General features: G+C 44.6%; 3 protein-coding genes and 1 long non-coding RNA gene across 7 annotated transcripts in view; 2 read left to right on the top strand and 2 right to left on the bottom strand.

The window, feature by feature from the left end:
• LOC119022489 (putative C-type lectin domain family 20 member A) overlaps positions 1-18,732 on the top strand; it is an 826,153-nt gene that overhangs the window by 437,318 nt on the left and 370,103 nt on the right. The window contains exons 1-5 of one of the 2 annotated variants that reach the window (XM_037103442.1): positions 2,566-2,772; positions 2,937-3,112; positions 3,807-4,023; positions 4,437-4,774; positions 5,042-5,142. In XM_037103442.1, the coding sequence (XP_036959337.1) occupies positions 2,999-3,112; positions 3,807-4,023; positions 4,437-4,711 (606 nt within the window). In that variant the 5' untranslated portion in view covers positions 2,566-2,772; positions 2,937-2,998 and the 3' untranslated portion in view covers positions 4,712-4,774; positions 5,042-5,142. Of the gene's footprint in view, positions 1-2,565; positions 2,773-2,936; positions 3,113-3,806; positions 4,024-4,436; positions 4,775-5,041; positions 5,143-18,732 lie in introns of those variants that run through there. The other variant, XM_037103441.1, reaches the window with a different exon arrangement.
• On the bottom strand, positions 456-2,489 carry LOC119022498. Its single transcript, XM_037103454.1, has 5 exons — positions 2,331-2,489; positions 1,923-1,997; positions 1,621-1,678; positions 1,150-1,250; positions 456-663 (listed from the first exon to the last, which is right to left on the bottom strand). Exons 1-5 carry the CDS (start codon positions 2,388-2,390, stop codon positions 523-525), a joined length of 435 nt encoding a protein of 144 aa, XP_036959349.1. The 5' UTR covers positions 2,391-2,489; the 3' UTR covers positions 456-522.
• Positions 6,041-12,094, top strand: edem2 (ER degradation enhancer, mannosidase alpha-like 2). Of its 3 annotated transcripts, XM_037103398.1 has the most exons (11): positions 6,885-7,321; positions 7,493-7,603; positions 7,808-7,847; positions 7,997-8,102; positions 8,232-8,357; positions 9,100-9,311; positions 9,488-9,629; positions 9,714-9,838; positions 10,193-10,337; positions 10,518-10,639; positions 11,375-12,094. In XM_037103398.1, exons 1-11 carry the CDS (start codon positions 7,230-7,232, stop codon positions 11,846-11,848), a joined length of 1,695 nt encoding a protein of 564 aa, XP_036959293.1. In that variant the 5' UTR covers positions 6,885-7,229; the 3' UTR covers positions 11,849-12,094. The 3 variants fall into 3 exon arrangements, with proteins under 3 accessions (XP_036959292.1, XP_036959293.1, XP_036959294.1); XM_037103397.1 differs by having other exon boundaries at positions 6,041-7,321; positions 9,488-9,838; XM_037103399.1 differs by having other exon boundaries at positions 7,228-7,363; positions 9,488-9,838.
• LOC119022506 overlaps positions 10,616-18,732 on the bottom strand; it is a 28,318-nt gene continuing 20,201 nt past the window's right edge. Inside the window, exon 3 of the long non-coding RNA XR_005075952.1 lies at positions 10,616-10,748. This is a non-coding gene — a long non-coding RNA (uncharacterized LOC119022506). The remainder of the gene's footprint in view (positions 10,749-18,732) is intronic.

Genomic DNA, 18,732 nt, shown 5'->3' with positions numbered 1-18,732 from the left:
ATATTTGGTTTGTTTAGCTGACAAATAACTAAAAGGATTAACTGATGATCAAAATAGTTCATGTGACTGATCAATTCATCCACATGTTGCAGGTCTATTCTGACACATTACATGAGGACTTTGAGGAACAATCACAGAAATTCAACATTAAAGGAGCATTCTGTAGTTTTGGTGAAGAAATGTTAATGAGCAGAGAAAGATCTTCATTGGCTGATTTTTTTTCTGCCTCAACAAACTAAATAAACAAACTCTCTTTGTTTTCATGACTGAATAAACTGAATAAACAAACTGACCTTAAAGGAAAACACAGTTTATACTGTTTTACTCAGTTTATATGTGGCGGACCCTGCCACCTCTCTAGCTTCAAACAGTGTTCTGGGACCTTCTTCTCCTCTGAGAACAGCTTGTTGACTCACTGATGGAAAAGATAAATATTTCTGAGATTGTATTATTACCTCATTAATATTGTAAACATGAAAATTATGAGTTTGAATTTCTTCTCCAAAACTACGTAGTGCCCCTTTAAATCTCGTCCCTCTTGCGACGGGTCTTCTTCTCCTTTGTCTCCTCCTCCTCCTCGTGGAAGACCTTTCCATCTGCCTGCTTCCTCCAGCTCAGTTTGACGTCTCCTTTCACCCCCTGGTCCTTCAGCCTCTGTTGGACCTGATAAAAACTCCTCAGCATCATCATTCACATACAGATTTTACATTCTGCATTGTTCTTTATATCTTCCTCTGTTTTAGGAGCTCTCTGCATCACATTTATACATTCACATGTTTTGTTCCCTAAGATGGCGTCGACCTGTTGGCCTGTTGTCCTTTCTGACTTTCTCCTCCTCTCTCTTCTGTTGTAAAGGCTCTGGCTTTTCTAAAACTGATAGTAAAGTTTGTGCTGAGCGTCGACTCTGAACGAGTCACAGTTCTGCCTCAGTCGGCCTGCAGAGTGGCACGACTGCACTCTTTAATCCTGCACATATGTACGTGCACAGCTTCCTACACGATGCTCAGCTCATGTCATGTTGATCTGTTTCCTGCCTCTTCACACTGTTTCTTGTTCTGCTGAGTTTTCCCTCAGGGGATCAATAAAGTCTGATTTTATTTGTATTTGTTCTGTTTGTGTATAAAATTAGAAAGGTCCAACATGATTTACCTCCTTCAACATTTGTTCCATCACATCAGAGTTGTTGAGATCCAGAGAGGAGTCCTTTCTCACCAGACGCACTTTGATCACTTGCTTTGTAGTCACAGGGACTGTGGAGAAAATATGTTCAGATGAATATTGACATTCATCAGTTTGAACACTGACAGTGAAACTGTGCTTCTATCTTCCATCTGTGTCAGGGCTGGCTCTCACCATTTTGGTGCCTTAAGCAAGATGAGGAGTTGGATTTATGACTGCAGCTGAAGTGAAATATGTATGTAATGAAGACAAAGCCCACAGTAACATACACTTAACAGAACTCACCGGCGTGAGGCTGCGTTCAGTCTGTTGTATCATTCTACAACTACAAAACATCTGTTCAGATGAATATTGACATTCATCAGTTTGAACACTGACAGTGAAACTGTGCTTCTAGCATCGCTCCTATTATCTTTGGATGGTTGACCTTGCTTCCAGTACCTAAATGAGGAGTCACTTCCATCTGACCACTTCCAGGAGTTGTGCTGCTCTGAACACCCTGAAAGGAAAACAGTCACAACGTCACACAATGAGACGAGACTGCAGTTACTACAAGCACCCTGACCCTTTAAGGTTAGGTGAATAAGGTATAGAAAACTACTGATGGGAAAGCTAGTGCAATATTAAAACCATGTTTGTTATATATTTGTTTAAATTCAACCATGTTCACTTCTTATCATGTTCAAACCTTCCTCTCATGATCAACTAACTAAAATCACCTCACCCTTCATAATAGCACCTACCTGCAGCTCTGCAGTGCTGGCTCTCCCTGCATCACCCTCACCAGTGTTAGCTTCCAGCTGAACTTCATCTGATCTCTAATATGGAAGCAGTGGAGATGCATAAGGTATAGAAAAAAGCAAAAAAACACAGACTAACTCCTTTCTAGATGTGGGAGATGTGTAACGTTACTCGTTTCCAAGTCACACGGGTCAAGTTAATAGAAAAATCATGTTCTTTTACAACCGTCTTAAATACTGTTTTTAGTGTCAAATCGCTTTTGTTGTTATGTTACTGGAAAGTCCGCCATATTTTCGCCAGCCAACGTTTGCCTAGCAACAGTGAACTAGTTAGATGTTGAATCACAACAGCAGTCTAACGTTGGAAAGAAAATATAATTATCCTCCTGGATAAAATTATTACCAACTCACATTTCCTTCCTTTCTTTTCTTCCTCATGAGAAAGAAATCATTAAACTGAGTGGTCTTCATCTTGACCTCTGACCTGTGACCAGCTGCAGACTCCCGCTCCCTAACGGTCTGAGCTGTGAGGGGGCGGGGCCAGTGACAAGACGCTGTGTTGCGCTTTCAAAATAAAAGCAAGTGAGTTAAAGATTTCAAAATAAAATATTTTTCTCATCCGCGGAATAATTTTGGGTGGGACAAATGCGTCTGTTTCAAATATTGTGCTGTTGGGAGCAGCTGAGGCTCATGGGTATCGTAGTATTTAGAGGCATCTGAAAATGACGGATACAACCAGATTTCTTAGAAACAAAGTCAGTATCACTGACTTCAATAGATGCTGCACGTATCTGCAGTAAAAGTTCCCCTGACTGTTTGTAAAAGCAGCACATCACTGTTGGAGCTGCTGCAGGTGGACACACTCTGAACTGTTATTATAAATGTATTGTTGTATTCTGTTTTTAGGTTTATCATGCTTTTGATGTAAAATGTTGATCTAAAAAAACAATTAAATGTAATTTAAATGTTCATCTGAACACACAGAAATGTGATGTTTCAACAGTCTCTACACTACAGGGCTGAGTGCCATCTCATCACAGCTCCGTCGTCAGTACCATTTTGTTTATGACCAGAAGAACATGACTGAAGCTCAGAAGTACTGCAGAGAAACATACACTGACCTGGCAACTATAGACAACATGGAGGACGTGAAGATCCTGATCAACACAGTAGATCAAAGCAAAGCGTCTAATGTGAGTTCACTGATGTCTTTATTTCATCTCAAACCATTTTCAACAATCATGTAAATGACGCAGGTTGAAAGTTTTGCACTTCCACATTGGTGTAAAGTCAGTAGATACATTTGAAGAAACATTTAGAGGTTCTGTACTTGTACTTGAGTATTTCCATTTAATGCCACTCTGAACTTCTACTTGTAAGCAGCACTTTAATCTGGTGTCTGATGAAGCTGCAGCTTGAATTTAAACTACTTGAAATGTACCCATAGACATACAGACACGACAGAACTCCACTGATACGACACAGAACCAACATTTGTTTGCAAGATATGAAAACTACTTGAGATACCAAGTTTAGCAAAATTACAGATTCTTCTTTCTAGTAAAAAAACACTTCCTGTTATTAACTGGATTACTGTCACGATTCAGCAACAACTATTTAAAGGATCACATGTTGTAAATGATCCTCAGTGTCTCCTAGATGTTCAGGGCACATTTTAACCCAGTCCAGTTAAAAATGAGTGATTGATGAGGTTCAGAATACAAATACAGAGAATCACTGTAGGATTTTAAAAATCCATGACAGGAAGTGGAAGGTCACCTGTGAGATGGCATGGAATGACCCTCATATTAATTTTTTTTTATATTGAGTGTAATGCTTTATAATACACTTGTGGATAAAGAAAGAGTAATTAAATGTTGCTTTCAGGGTTTCTGGATCGGGCTGTATGATGACCTGAACAGCTGGAGGTGGTCACTGTCAAACACCAGCTTCTATAGAGACGGGGAGGCCGAGTTCAGACAGTCGAACAATGGAGAACCAAACAACTCTGACAGTAGAGAGCACTGCACTGCGATGATTGATGGACAATGGAACGACATTAATTGTATGACTCGCTTGAGGTCGGTCTGCATGGATGTCAGAGGTGAGAATATTAAGTATTGATGTTTAAAACACACCAGTTCAGTTTGTTGAGCTCTCTCTCATTATTTGGGCTGATACAGGATCAGTCAGTCAAACTTTATTTACAGCACCTTCCATCAAAGTTAGTACAATTCAAAGAGCTTTACAGGCGACTTACAAGCCAATAAGGAAAATAAATTCTAAAGATTATGTGTGAATCTATTAGATGTAGATTTTAAGCATGTGATTATTAATGTGGAGAGACGGTGAAGAAATACTCAGTAACATTTATTAAGATGATCATGTCTTCCATTTTTATTTTACAAAGTCATTAATTCAGTGGATTTATGATGCTGTGAATTCTGCCACAGACACGACATGGATGGTAAACTGTATGTTATAGTTCCTCTGCACAGCACTGTGCTCTGTTTTCAGGGCTGAATGTGACGTTCGTCCTCATCGAGACTCTCATGAACTGGACTGAGGCCCAGAGCTACTGCAGAGAACACCACACAGACCTGGCCAGTGTGAGAAACATGATAGAGAACCAGAAGGTAGCGGACCTGGTACCTGCAGGACAAGAAGCCTGGATCGGCTTTACAGAGACTCCTGGAAGTGGTCGGATGGAAGCGACTCCTCATTTAGGCACTGGGCTCAAGGTGAACCTGATAACTATGGTGGTAAAGATGCTTGTGTGGTGGGAAGTTTAAACTCTGGAACATGGTGGGACATTCCCTGTGACCTGATGAGACCGTTCGTTTGCTACAGCCTACGTGAGTGTTAACTTTTGATTCAACCAGTATTTATATTTGTATTTTTGTAATTTAGCATCAAATCAATGATAATGTAATAAAAACAACAGAAAACATGAAGTTATGGACAGAAAATAAAATGTAAACACTCCTGATGTTTATCATTGACATGAAGTTATTTGTAAAGTTATCAAACAGATGCCACAGATGGAGGATAGAAGCACAGTTTCACTGTCAGTGTTCAAACTGATGAATGTCAATATTCATCTGAACATATTTTCTCCACAGTCACTGTGACTACAAAGCAAGTGATCAAAGTGCGTCTGGTGAGAAAGGACTCCACTCTGGATCTCAACGACCCTGCTGTGATGGAACAAATGTTGAAGGAGGTAAATCATGTTAGACCTTTCTAATTTTATACACAAACAGAACAAATACACATAAAATCAGACTTTATTGATCCCCCGAGGGAAAAATCAGCAGAACAAGAAACAGTGTGAAGAGGCAGGAAACAGATCAACATGACATGAGCTGAGCATCGTGTAGGAAGCTGTGCACGTACATATGTGCAGGATTAAAGAGTGCAGTCGTGCCACTCTGCAGGCCGACTGAGGCAGAACTGTGACTCGTTCAGAGTCGACGCTCAGCACAAACTTTACTATCAGTTTTAGAAAAGCCAGAGCCTTTACAACAGAAGAGAGAGGAGGAGAAAGTCAGAAAGGACAACAGGCCAACAGGTCGACGCCATCTTAGGGAACAAAACATGTGAATGTATAAATGTGATGCAGAGAGCTCCTAAAACAGAGGAAGATATAAAGAACAATGCAGAATGTAAAATCTGTATGTGAGTGATGATGCTGAGGAGTTTTTATCAGGTCCAACAGAGGCTGAAGGACCAGGGGGTGAAAGGAGACGTCAGACTGAGCTGGAGGAAGCAGGCAGATGGAAAGGTCTTCCACGAGGAGGAGGAGGAGACAAAGGAGAAGAAGACCCGTCGCAAGAGGGACGAGTTTTAAAGGGGCACTACGTAGTTTTGGAGAAGAAATTCAAACTCATAATTTTCATGTTTACAATATTAATGAGGTAATAATACAAACTCAGAAATATTAATCTTTTCCATCAGTGAGTCAACAAGCTGTTCTCAGAGGAGAAGAAGGTCCCAGAACACTGTTTGAAGCTAGAGAGGTGGCAGGGTCCGCCACATATAAACTGAGTAAAACAGTATAAACTGTGTTTTCCTTTAAGGTCAGTTTGTTTATTCAGTTTATTCAGTCATGAAAACAAAGAAAGTTTGTTTATTTAGTTTGTTGAGGCAGAAAAAAAATCAGCCAATGAAGATCTTTCTCTGCTCATTAACATTTCTTCACCAAAACTACAGAATGTTCCTTTAATGTTGAATTTCTGTGATTGTTCCTCAAAGTCCTCATGTAATGTGTCAGAATAGACCTGCAACATGTGGATGAATTGATCAGTCACATGAACTATTTTGATCATCAGTTAATCCTTTTAGTTATTTGTCAGCTAAACAAACCAAATATTCTCTGGTTCTAGCTTCTTAAATGTGACGATCTGATGTTTTCTTTTCATATATGATCATAAACTTAATATATCTTTGTGTTTCACACTGTTGGTCGATTATAACAAGGCAGTTAAAGTGATCTGATTGGGCTGTGGGAACTTCTAACAGACTTTATTCACTCTTTAATATACTGTGTGATGAGATAAAATACTGTGTGATGAGATAAATGACTGCAGGTTAGATAAGATGAGAGTCAACTGGAGGAAACTGCAGTGAAGAAAACATTAAAAAGATGAACTTTAGTGTTTGAAGAATCTTTAAAATGTGTTTTCATGAGAAAAGAAAGTCTTTGTTCATGTCAGAGTGATATTCAGCAGCTCAGCTTTCAGTCTATGGAGCCAATCTGTGTGTATTTACAGCAGCAGCCTCTGGTTGGTTGATTCACAATGACTTTGATGTTGTTGCTCCAGCTAACAGGAGCTAACTGGCTAAATTAGCACTGGTTCAGTTTGCTAGTTGAAGTGAGGCGGGCACATGTGATTGGCTGATAGATGACGGGGGCGGTGACATCACCACTGTCAATGAAATGTGAAGAATGACAGAATGAAATAAAGTGTGTCTTTATAAAAAGTGTGAAATTAAATAGTGTCCATATGTTGATGGTTTATGTTACTCTTTAGTCGTGTGTTCGGTGGTTCTCAAGTTATTGTTTTTTAACGTCGCTGAACACTGCTTGCTCTTGAACGCAGCTCCCATCAGCCTGCTCGTCAGCGCATCGTACGGCGCATGCGCAAATCGTTCACTTCCTGACAGCACATCAACAACAGCACAGATTCACCTGTTCTGCTGGGTTTCCTTCTCTTCTCCAGGTTCCATCGTGTTTTCTGCGTCGGACTCCCGCCGTGTCTCTCTGCTCGGCTCTCCTCGGGTCTCCTCGGCTCTCCTCGGGGTCTCTCCATGCGCGCTCCCGTGTACGCGGCGCTGTTTGTTTGGCTGCTGAACGATGCGGCGGCTCATCAGTTCACCGAGGAGGAGATGGCTGCTGTCAGGTAACAGAACACAAGGCAGCAGGAAACACAGCTGAGACTCAGGTGGAATAAATAAGAGCACAGATTTGTTTTGCTGTCATTGATCTCTCTGTCAAAGTTTTTATTTTTAAATGAACACGTTAGTCTCGAGTCTTGCCAAACTGTTTCCTCTCTGTGAACTTCCTTGTTCAGACAGCGCATCAAATCCATGTTCTACCACGCCTACAACAGCTACCTCGACAACGCTTTCCCCTACGACGAGCTCCGCCCCCTCACGTGCGACGGACAAGACACCTGGGGCAGGTGAGGTGACGTCATCGTGTTTCGACACAGCATATTTAAATATTCAAGAGGTATTTCAGTGCTGGAAAGAGGAGGAGGAGGACGGGATTGTCTTTTGCTGTAAATTCTGTTTCTGTGTAACTTTAAGATCTAATTTTTTTGTTGTGCATGATATTCAACATTTTGTCCATAATAAAACCCTCCCGCTCCATCTTCTCTCCACAGTTTCTCGCTCACGCTGATCGATGCTCTCGACACTCTGCTGGTAAGATCGGATTCTTTTGTGTTGTTCTTTTTTTTATTGTTATTTCAATATAATCTCACAGGACCTTTAACACTCTCCTAACATCTGTGATCACATCTGGCAAGTCGTGTCGTTGTTATAATGAGACACTTGTGAACGTTTCTCTGAAGGTTTTGGGAAACCACACAGAGTTTCAGCGCGTGGCGTCGCTCCTGCAAGACACCGTGGACTTTGACATCGACGTCAACGCCTCCGTGTTCGAAACCAACATCAGAGGTATGCAGGAGGTGGATTAACCAATCAGAAGTCAGCTTTCTGAGTCCCAGAGGAATTTTCTCTTTAGTGGTCAAACTGTGTGTGTGTGTGTGTGTGTGTGTGTGTGTGTGTGTGTGTGTGTGTGTGCAGTGGTCGGTGGTCTCCTGTCGGCTCACCTGTTGGCAGGTAGGGCAGGGATGGAGCTGGAGCCCGGTTGGCCCTGTTCAGGACCGCTGCTGAGGATGGCCGAGGACGCCGCCAGGAAGCTGCTTCCTGGTATGAAAACACACACACCAGTCACGGACCAATCAGACTCAGGCTTACTGCCAAGTAGGTTTCCACACACGAAGAGATTTGTCGTGTGTTAAACAGTCTCAGTCAACAAAAACTAAAAAGCAAGTTCTGCAAAAGTAAAGAACTGTAAAGGTGCTTTGCTCTTGTGAGCCCAGTTAGTCGTGCAGCTAGCGGTCCAGACTGGTGTGACATCGCAGGGGCCTCAGACTGGGACGGGCCCGGGCTAGCTGGTTAGCATGTACAGCATATTTGTCTAAAAAGTTAAGTGGATAGAATCCACAGAATATCGACTGAAGATGGGACAGAAAAATGAATTTGAAACCACTCAAAAGAGACACAGGAGATGAGCACAATCTGTTGCAAGACAGTTAACTGTGATTTCTGAGACAGCAGCTTCAGTAAACTGGAGCGGATCCCGGGACCGGACTGAACCGGAGCTGTCTGGTTTTAGACTCTCAATCCGTCTGTTATCTTAAAACACTCCTGCTGAGATGTTTATCTGCTGCTGTGTTCTCCAGCCTGGTGATTCTACGGCACATTTCTCACACAAACGTCTCCTTACAAACATTTAACTAGATTTTTTTTTTTTTTTTACTATTACTTGGAAAAGAAAATAACTGACACATGAATTCATCCTGAGAGTGTGTGTTGCAGCACCGGACTACTGGTCCTGTGCTGTGTGCTGTAGTTTTCCAGCCTTGACATGTTGTGTAAATGATCGTAGCGTTCCAGACTGCCACCGGCATGCCGTACGGGACGGTGAACCTCCTGCACGGCGTCAGTCCCACTGAGACACCCGTCACTTGTACGGCCGGCGTGGGAACCTTCATCCTGGAGTTCGCCACTCTGAGCCGACTAACAGGAGACGAAACGTTTGAGAACGTAGCCCGCCGAGCGCTGAGGGCCCTGTGGAAGACCAGATCTGACATCGGACTGGTAACGTAGCTACATCTTGCAGAACCAGTGATTGTCAGCTTGTAGTGGAGAAGGCAGAAGCAAGAGAAGAGATGAAAACTGATAAACTTGAGATATTCAGAAGAAAGAAGTGACAAATGGTAGAAGATTCTTTGGACACCTGTCTCTCTCTCTCACCTGTCTGTCTGTCCGTCCAGGTGGGTAACCACATCGACATCCTGTCTAAGAAGTGGGTGGCTCAGGACGCCGGAATCGGAGCGGGAGTCGACTCGTACTTTGAGTACCTGGTGAAAGGATCCATCATGCTGCAGGACGAGGAGCTGCTCCACATGTTCCTCGGTAACACTCAGATAAAGAAGGAAAAACCAGCGGAGAGTCTTCAGTCCACCTCACGTCACCGTGACGCCTTGTTTGTTCCCTCAGAGTACGATCGAGCCATTCAGAACTACACCAGGTTTGACGACTGGTACCTGTGGGTCCAGATGCATAAAGGGACCGTCTCCATGCCTGTGTTCCAGTCTCTGGAGGCCTTCTGGCCCGGCCTGCAGGTACACACACACACACACACACACACACACACACACACATACACACACACACACACACACACACACTTAACTCAAAGATATAATATGTGATATTTCTGCATTAAAAAGTCTAAAAACGAGCAGAGTTGAGTTTTGTTCTTACATCATCCAAAATGTTTTCAACAACTCCACAAGTGTCCTTGAGGTAGCAGAGACTCTGGTTCTGGTTCTGGTTCTCTGTCTCCTCTCTGTAACGTTCAGTTGTACATTTATGCATTCAGATCAATGCATACTCAGAAAAATCATGTTTTCATGAGACTTTAAATGGTATTCATTCTGTGTGTGTGTGTGTGTGTGTGTGTGTGTGTGTGTCAGTCTCTCTTGGGGAACCTGGACAGCGCCGTGAGAACTTTCCAGAATTATTACTCAGTGTGGAGACAGTTCGGAGGTCTGCCGGAGTTTTACAGCATCCCTCAGGGTTACACTGTGGACAAGAGGGAGGGATACCCGCTGAGACCAGGTCGGCCCACCGGGTTTTTGGTTTGTTAAATCAGAGCTTTTATTTTGAAAAACCTCTGCACTTTGAGCAGTGACAGAGCAGTTCGTGACTGAGCTCAGTCAGTTGCTCCCCAGCTGTCTGATGAACCAAACGCTGTGACCAGACTAACGGTTTGTGTTTGTGCGTGTTGGTTTGTTCCAGAGTTAATAGAAAGCGCCATGTACCTGTTCAGGGCGACAGGTGACCACACCTACCTGCAGCTGGGCCTCGATGCTCTGGAGTCCATCGAGAGGATCGCCAAGACGCCCTGCGGATACGCCACCGTAAGATCCGCCGTCTGATCATAAAGCTGCTGAGACAGAACTTTAGTCTGACGCTTGCTCGGCCGTCCCTCCAGGAAGTTGTGATAACAAACATAAATTCAACCAGTGCCTGTGGATTTTGAAAAGAAAGAATCCAGCCAGGCAGATTAAATATACAGGCTGAGCAATAAAAAGTCTCAGCTGGACAGAGAACGTGTGTTAACAGCAAAACAAAACCAGCAACCTAAAGACGGCAACAATCACAACGAGGGCTGATAAATCCAGGAGGGACTGATCTGGTCTAAATTCGTCCTTCAGCTGTGAACATTTTGTCCAGAACAACAACCCGTCCGATACTCCGTCTGGAGACATTTCAACCCAACGACACAGACTGAAGCTAAAATATCTGCTGAGGCTGCAACAAACGATTGTTATTTATTAATCTTAATTATCTGTATGAGTGGACGAGCGAGTGTTTGAAAAAAGTGATATTTATTTTAAGAAGAGTTCATCTTTAAATCAGAGGAGCTGCAACCAGCAGATGTTGGATTTTCATTCAAAGTCTCTTTCCTATTGTTCCGCTAATCAATTAACTGATAATTAAATAGATGACGACTTCATGTATTTAAAATATCTGGGTTATAATATTTGACACTTGTGATTACGTGATTCTTGCAACAAAAACTAAATTAATATAAATCTTTTACGATAACGTTTGGATGTAACTTTGAATGTTTCGTTCACGTCCTGCTGCAGGTGAAAGACCTGCGAGACCACCAGCTGGACAACAGGATGGAGTCCTTCTTCCTCGCCGAAACCATCAAGTACCTGTACCTGCTGTTTGACCCCGCCCACTTCCTGCACGGCGGGGGGACGGAGGGCGACGGCTCGTGGGAGGAGGGAGGCGAGGGGGGGCAGTGCATTTTGGGAGCGGGGGGGTTCATCTTCAACACGGAGGCTCATCCTCTCGACCCGGCGGCGCTGTACTGCTGCAGCCGCCACGCCCGAGACCGACAGGAGCTCCGAGACATTCTGCTCAGCCTATCGCAGCCCGCGGAGGAGAAGACGAAGCCGCCCGCCAAACAGACAGACGGCCCCCCCGCCAGCCAATCAGAGAGCATTGCACTAAAACCAGGCGAGAGGAAGACGCCCCCCCTGCTGTCCTGCCCCGTTCAGCCGTTCAGCGCTCGACTCTCCATCCTGGGTCAAGTTTTCACCGATACCACCTGAGTCGGTCCAGCAGCTCACACGGAGCACAAACAACTCTGTCATGTAAAAAACTGATTCAGCGTGTCAGCGTCGATGAACAGCCACAGGTGGAGCCACGTGGTTCCCATTTCCAAAACCAGTTTAACTGGGAGGGGGAAAAAAATCATTCCATGAAGGAACTCGGGCCCGGAGAACCTCGAGCTGACGACTGGGTTCAGTCTGTTGCTGTAATTTAAACTGAAGGCTAAATATATTTTATTTATTACACGTGTTGTGTCTTTCTCTTTATTTGTTCTCTGTCAGGATGGAGCTGCTGTCGTCACACTGAAGGGTGAAGAAGAAAATAAATTCTTAAGTTTAAATTTGAAAGATTCAAAATCCTGCTTAGATTCCAGAACAGGCGGCGCTCACAGAGCAGGTACACTGACACTTCAATATCTAACAGTTAAAGGAACAGTTCACCAAACACTTAAAATCCATCAGTATCCCCCCCCCCCCCGACCTAAGAGTAAAACATCTGGTGACACAACCAGGAAATGCTCCAGAGGCTCGACCGTCACATTTAACAACAGCTGACCAGGTTAACAAGGTCTGTGAAGGACTCGCCTTCACAGACCACAGAGGCCGAGTCCTTCAGAGGAGGCCGAGCTCACGGTCGACTCTTCTCACCTCTTAAAGGCTCTTGAACACAACACAGCACACAGAACCTACACACAGCTTCAGACGACATGTTTGTCTACATTCACAACGTCGGACCCATTCGAGGTCATGAAAGACGGCGAGCTACACCTGGATGAGGTCCAACATGTGCTCTGTCATGTCAGTCTGTAATCTATAATCACCTGATCTGACAGTGTGTGTAATAAAGATCATGAGGTGGTTAAACTCTTAGAGAAGAAACAGTCCGACACCTCGAGGTGAGATTATTTCTCACACTGAGGTTTTAATAGTGAACTGTGGCTGTCTGTAATTGCTCCGAGCTGCCAGGAGGGGGCAGCAGTATATCAGCTCGATCTGTGGCTCGGGACCCTGCAGGGACCTCCAGACACTGTTTTCAGAGCGCTCATCAGATGAATTACAAGATTTTTCTCATGACAAAGTGAGTAAATAGTTTTCAGGTTCAACCTACAGGAGCCGCTTCTGATCAGGAGGAGAGATGATGGCAGCAGTTCAGTCTGTGGTCACATTCAGTAATCTAAAGGAAAATAAACATCACACCTGAGACCATCACACACACACACACACACACACACACACACACACACACACACACACACATACGCGTCTACTGCAGCACCCTCACACTGTCCTCCACTTTCTGAAACTCTTGTTTTGATGGTGAAGTCGGTTTGACAGGAACAAACTGTGTCAAACTATCCAACAGTTAATGAATCTTTCTTTCTTTCTTTCTTTCTTTCTTTCTTTCTTTCTTTCTTTCTTTCTTTCTTTCTTATCCACAGTGAAGATACTCGGCTGCAGTCCGACACAAACAGTTCAGCTTTTCATCACTGCCTGACAACAAAACAACAAACACTAAATATTATTATTATAATATTATTTACGTGGGCGACTTTTACTGTTACTACGGTAAAACATCAACACGATATCTTCACTGTTACTCCAGTGAGACTTCTGGGTGGAACAACAAACCTCAGTTGCTCCTCAGGTTATTATTCAAAACACGACTACTGACAGAACAGTAAAACATGGACCGGGCTCGACCCGAAAGGTCTTCATCAGGACACAAAATGGAGGACAAACATCATGCGAACATTTTCTAAAGTTGTCACGAGGCGTCATCTGATCGTGCCTGAGTGAACACAGGTGGTGATGTCACTGACACGCCCATCCAGGTGTTAGAACAAAGAAACAATTACATCCATCCAGAACCGGTCCAATCTGTTATCTGAACGATGAGGAACATCCAGACCTTCTGTTCTCAGAAAGGAATCAATGCTGTTGTGTTTACGACTAACAGACTTCTGGGAGATTTGTAATATTCAGGTAAACGATCTGAGTCCATCGTCTGGAACTGATGAAGCGACTCAGACGTCGGTTCTGTTGTTGGACGGAGCTTCATTCTCTCCCTCAGTTTGTTCTGTTCCTGAAACGAGCAGCAGAACTCTGTCCGGTTCTGCAGAAATCCCCTCCTCCATCATTCAGGGTGGGACTCCCTCTCTCCTCGTTTCCTCCTTTCTCATCTACATCATCTATTCTTCTCTTATTCTCTCCATCTTCCCCCCTCCTGCTGTCTCGATGGGTGTGGTTCCTCCTTTTGTTTGACCTTTTCTTTGCTCCTCCATCTCTCCTCCTCCCTCCTCCCTCCTCCCTCCTCCCTCCTCCCTCTGTCCCTCGATTCTCTTTTGTCTCTTAAAATCTTTTTTCACCCTGCAGCCTCCTTTCCTCACTTCTTTCCTCGGCTCTTCTTGTATTTCAGTCTCACTTGTTTTACTCCCAAACCTTTATTTTCCTCCTCCTCCCTCAGCGTCTTCTCTTCTTTTCTCACACATTCATTTGTCTTCCTTTCTTTACCTCCGAACATTTTTACACTACAAAACTTCCCCTTTCTTTTTTCACACGTCTGAAGGTCCTTCGTTTTCTCTTCCTACCTTCCTTCCTTCGCCCCCCTTTCCTTTCCTTTCCTTTCCTTTTCTTGCCTCTCCTCTCCTCTCCTCCTCTCCTCCTCTCCTCTCCTCTCCTCTCTCCTCCTCTCCTCCCCTCCTCTCCTCCTCTCCTCTCCTCTCCTCTCCTCCTCTCCTCCTCTCCTCTCCTCTCCTCTCCTCTCCTCTCCTCGCCTCTCCTCCTCTCCTCTCCTCTCCTCTCCTCTCCTCCTCCTCTCCTCTCCTCTCCTCTCCTCTCCTCTCAGGGTGTGATCCTGGATCTGTGTTCTGATGACTGAATCATGACTAACTGCTGTGAGTTTATACTTGAGTTGGATCCAAACCCGTCTTATAAACAGATTAGGTACCTCGCGCTCCCGTCTTCACTCTGCTGTCGCTCCATCTCTGATTTCACTCCGATCAACCAGTTTGATTTTGTTTTAACATGAAACTGATTTAACTAAAACTCGTCAGAAGGAAATGAGCGAACACTTAATCATCGGTCCAACTTCAGGATATCAGTCCGTCCGTAATCCTGAATCAGTTTCACCTGCTCTGCTGTAAATGTCAGTGACCACAGGTGCAACAGAGATCCAGTCGACCCAGCAGCAGGACCGGTACCAGCCGACTCACAGAGCCGTATGAAATGACCTCCAGCAAACCAAACTGTCAGAAACAGACGTGCTGTTCGATTGGTTTCCATGACAGAACTCCAGAGTTGGCAGGTCCAATATTGGTGCCACAGTCTGAGGAAACCCATCCTTTGGGGGGTCGATTGTCGGACCCGCTGATGCTGTGGTGGGTTCTGGGTTCCTCCCTGACCCAACATCCTGTGGCCAGGCTGTGCAGACAGTTCCTGGATGACCGGGCCTGTCGTCCTCCTGACCTAAATCCAACTGAGCAGCTACGGGACGTTATGTATCGGTACCACCACCAACTGTCCAGGACCCGACTGATGCCCTGATCCAGGTCTGGGAGGAGATCCACTGGGACACCATCCACACCACTGAGTCACATCACGAGCTGGATCAGACGATTTTGGATCCGGCCCTCAGTGGGTTGATGACTTTGGTTCTGAACATCAGTGAAGACTTTCAACTTGTATAATTCGATTATCGAGATCTGACGTGTGATTAAAGTGTTTCCTGTTCATGCAGGTGAAACTGATTCACAGACTGACATTCCTGAAGTTTGACTGACTCGGTGTTCCCTTAAATTTTTACACTGCAAAAAAATTCACATTTAAAGAGTTTACACCTGAAAACACGGCATAATTTGATCTATTTGACAGTATTCTACTTGTTATCCTTGAGTCCAGTCTGCAGGCTCAGGAGTTTCTCTCCACATGATAACAGTAAGAGGAACACATGGTGATGCAATCTGCCTCAGCTGCTCTGCTTCCTGTCGGACTGAAGTCAGTCCGAGGGGATTTCCTGCAGCTCAGTCTGAGTTTTCATCTCCTCTTAGAATTTAAAGTCCAATGAAACAGACTTTGAGATGAATTCACTGTAAATTTAGACCGTTTAAGCTTCATCCTCGACTCCTGCTCGGCTCCCCTCGACTCCTCGGAGCCGTGTTAGCTGTTTCCTCTTTCTTCCAGGCTTTATGCTAAGCTAAGCTAGGTGGACCCTGTTTCTGTAGCACACAGACCTGAGAATGATTTAAACATCTCACCCGCAAAAAGAAAAGATTTCTGAAAGTGTTGAACTGCTCCTGTGATAGAGTCGAGGTAGAGTAGGACGAACGTGAGGCTTATTAAACTCTCCAGATGTATCCGAGACTTCTAAACATCTCGTGACGTCTTTACAAGTTAGATCATTTATGTCAACACTTTCCCAGACAGGAGGAGCTTCCGTTCTTTCAGTCTGCGTCTCTTTAAGTTAACGGTGTTGTTCAGAGTCTCCTCCCAGCTGGAGTATCGTCTCCACACCGAGGAGATTTTACCAAAAAGTCTCAAGTCCAGAAAGTATTCAACACCTGCCGGCCATCACCTTGTTGTTCTGTCTGCACAGTAGTCGTAGTTTTGTTCTTTGTGTCTTTACGAATATGTTTCGGGGCATTCAGACCAAACGTGAGTCATCAGCACATAAAAAGTTGGATTCGTGTGAGATGAAAATATTTGACTTAAGCAACGATTCATGTGACATCATGCTGTGAAAGCCTGTCGACGTTGACCTCCACTCTGACATCATGCTGTGGTTTTTATGGACACCCAGAAATAAAAAAAAAAGAAAAGTAGCTGGCGTTGAGGAAACCGAGCGAGGAAGTCTGACTACCTGGTAGGTCATGGAAATATGTCTCAGCACGGCATAGCTGTGATCGATCACAACTCCAGCCAGGGAACAAGCATGAATTCAGGCTTTTCAAAAGGCCTGAAAGAAAAGTTTAGCCAGTGAGAACACTTAGAACCCAGTCGGACCCCAGTGAGACCAGAACCCCCAGGTCTCTGAGCACCGGGCGACTTTCGGTCGAGTTGTGAAGGTTCAACATCGTCTCTAAGGAGTGGTCGACTTCCTGTAGCCATGACATCATCACGGAGCACGTGCAGTGGAGCCAGGTCCAGGAACAGATGATGATGGTGATAATGGGACACTCGTTAGACACACACACACACACACACACACACACACACACACACACACACAGGCCATGCTTCACTTTACGCTGCACTGCTCAGATGTTGCATAATGTTAGCATGTGTGCGTAAGATTTGGCTCTAGATCCCCAAACTAATCATACTCTGAAGAGAGGGTCCACACCCTGCACACACACACACACACACACACACACACACACACACACACACACACACACACCACACACACACAATCATCTGTTAGCCATTAGCAGCCAGTCAGTGACAACAGAATCACATGGGCTGGGCTGACTGCACTCACACACAATCACATACTATTCATATGATGTATGGATCTGTGTGCATGCGTGTGTGTGTGTGTGTGTGTGTGTGTGTGTGTGTGTGTGTGTGTGTGTCAGGCCCATCACAGTGCAGCTGTATGAGGTATGGAGGATTTAACGCTCGGCCCAGTTTAAAATCAGTCCCAGTATTTGGCTGAAGGGGAATTCCAGTCGGATCTCCTCCCTCTGCTCGGCACTATTATTTCATCGCTGCTCTTTTTGCTTCTTTATTCTCGTCTTGTGTCTCTTTTCCTGTGCAAACTGCTCTCCTGTCCACATGTCTTCTCCCTCTGACCCTCACTCTTCTGATTCACCCTCTCCTGATGCTCAGAAGAGTGTTTCCTCCTCGCTAACGATCAATTCAGCCTCTCAGAGGATCAAAGACTTTGATCAGGTGTTTATCCAATTTCCACCTGATGGACCTCAGCAGCTCCAGGCGGGAAACACAATCCCTCTAAAGTGTTTCCTCCCACTTGGCCCGGTCCAGAATACTGATTAGAGGCTGATGAATCTGCAGCGATCTGAGGCAGTGAGCATCGGAGCGAACTGTCACAGCTGCAGCACCAACAGAATATTACAACGATGGCCGCAGTCCTGTCGTTAGTTTACAGTCGAGTCACAAAGGACAGAGTACTAAAACAGGGTGTTTTCACACACACCTTTCAGTTTGATCTGAACCAGAATTACAAACATGAAAACTCCCCACAGACCACAGACGAACCAAAGAGGCTCGTTTCACTGTCATGATTGAACCATCTGGTCCAACAGAATTTGGAAAGCGTAACGAGCTGCATAATTAAATTAATGTATCCTCGTTCTCGTTAGTCGTCTCAGTCAGTGCGTTAACATGACCCTCAAGAAAACTCAAGAATTACTGTGTTAGTCCGACTATGATCAGATTTTAAGATGCATGTTTACACCTTAGTCTGACTAAAATTGGACCGGATCAGATTTCTCATAGTCGGATAAAAACACCTAGATTATTTGATTGATAGTCACATTACTCCTGCATGTTTACGCTCCATCAGATCGGATTCGGCTTTTACGTTCTGCGCAGGCTTCTACTTCCAGCTCTGGGCCGTGAGCCGGAAGTAGAAGGACGGCGACGTCTTTCCTCCGAAGTCACCACAAGCAAGAGCGCCATTGTGCATCTAGTTTGTGTAATTATCATGTACATCATATACCAAATGTACAAAGATGTGGCTTCGTCTCGCTCTTCGTACGCCATCTTGAAAACTGAGGCGTTCTACTGCCAAACATGCTGACGGAGGAGCGGCAGCGGTCGGCCACTCTGGTGATGTTGCTGCCGCCAACATTTTCAGAATGACCATCAAATTCATCTTTGAAATAAGGAGCCTTTTCTCCCGACAAAGATATCTGCAGGACTTC

The sequence above is a fragment of the Acanthopagrus latus genome, chromosome 7, assembly GCF_904848185.1.
Source record: "Acanthopagrus latus isolate v.2019 chromosome 7, fAcaLat1.1, whole genome shotgun sequence".
NCBI classification, from domain to species: Eukaryota; Metazoa; Chordata; class Actinopteri; order Spariformes; family Sparidae; genus Acanthopagrus; species Acanthopagrus latus.
The sequence above is the reverse complement of the archived record's forward strand: the minus strand, read 5'-3'. Positions and strand labels throughout refer to the sequence as shown.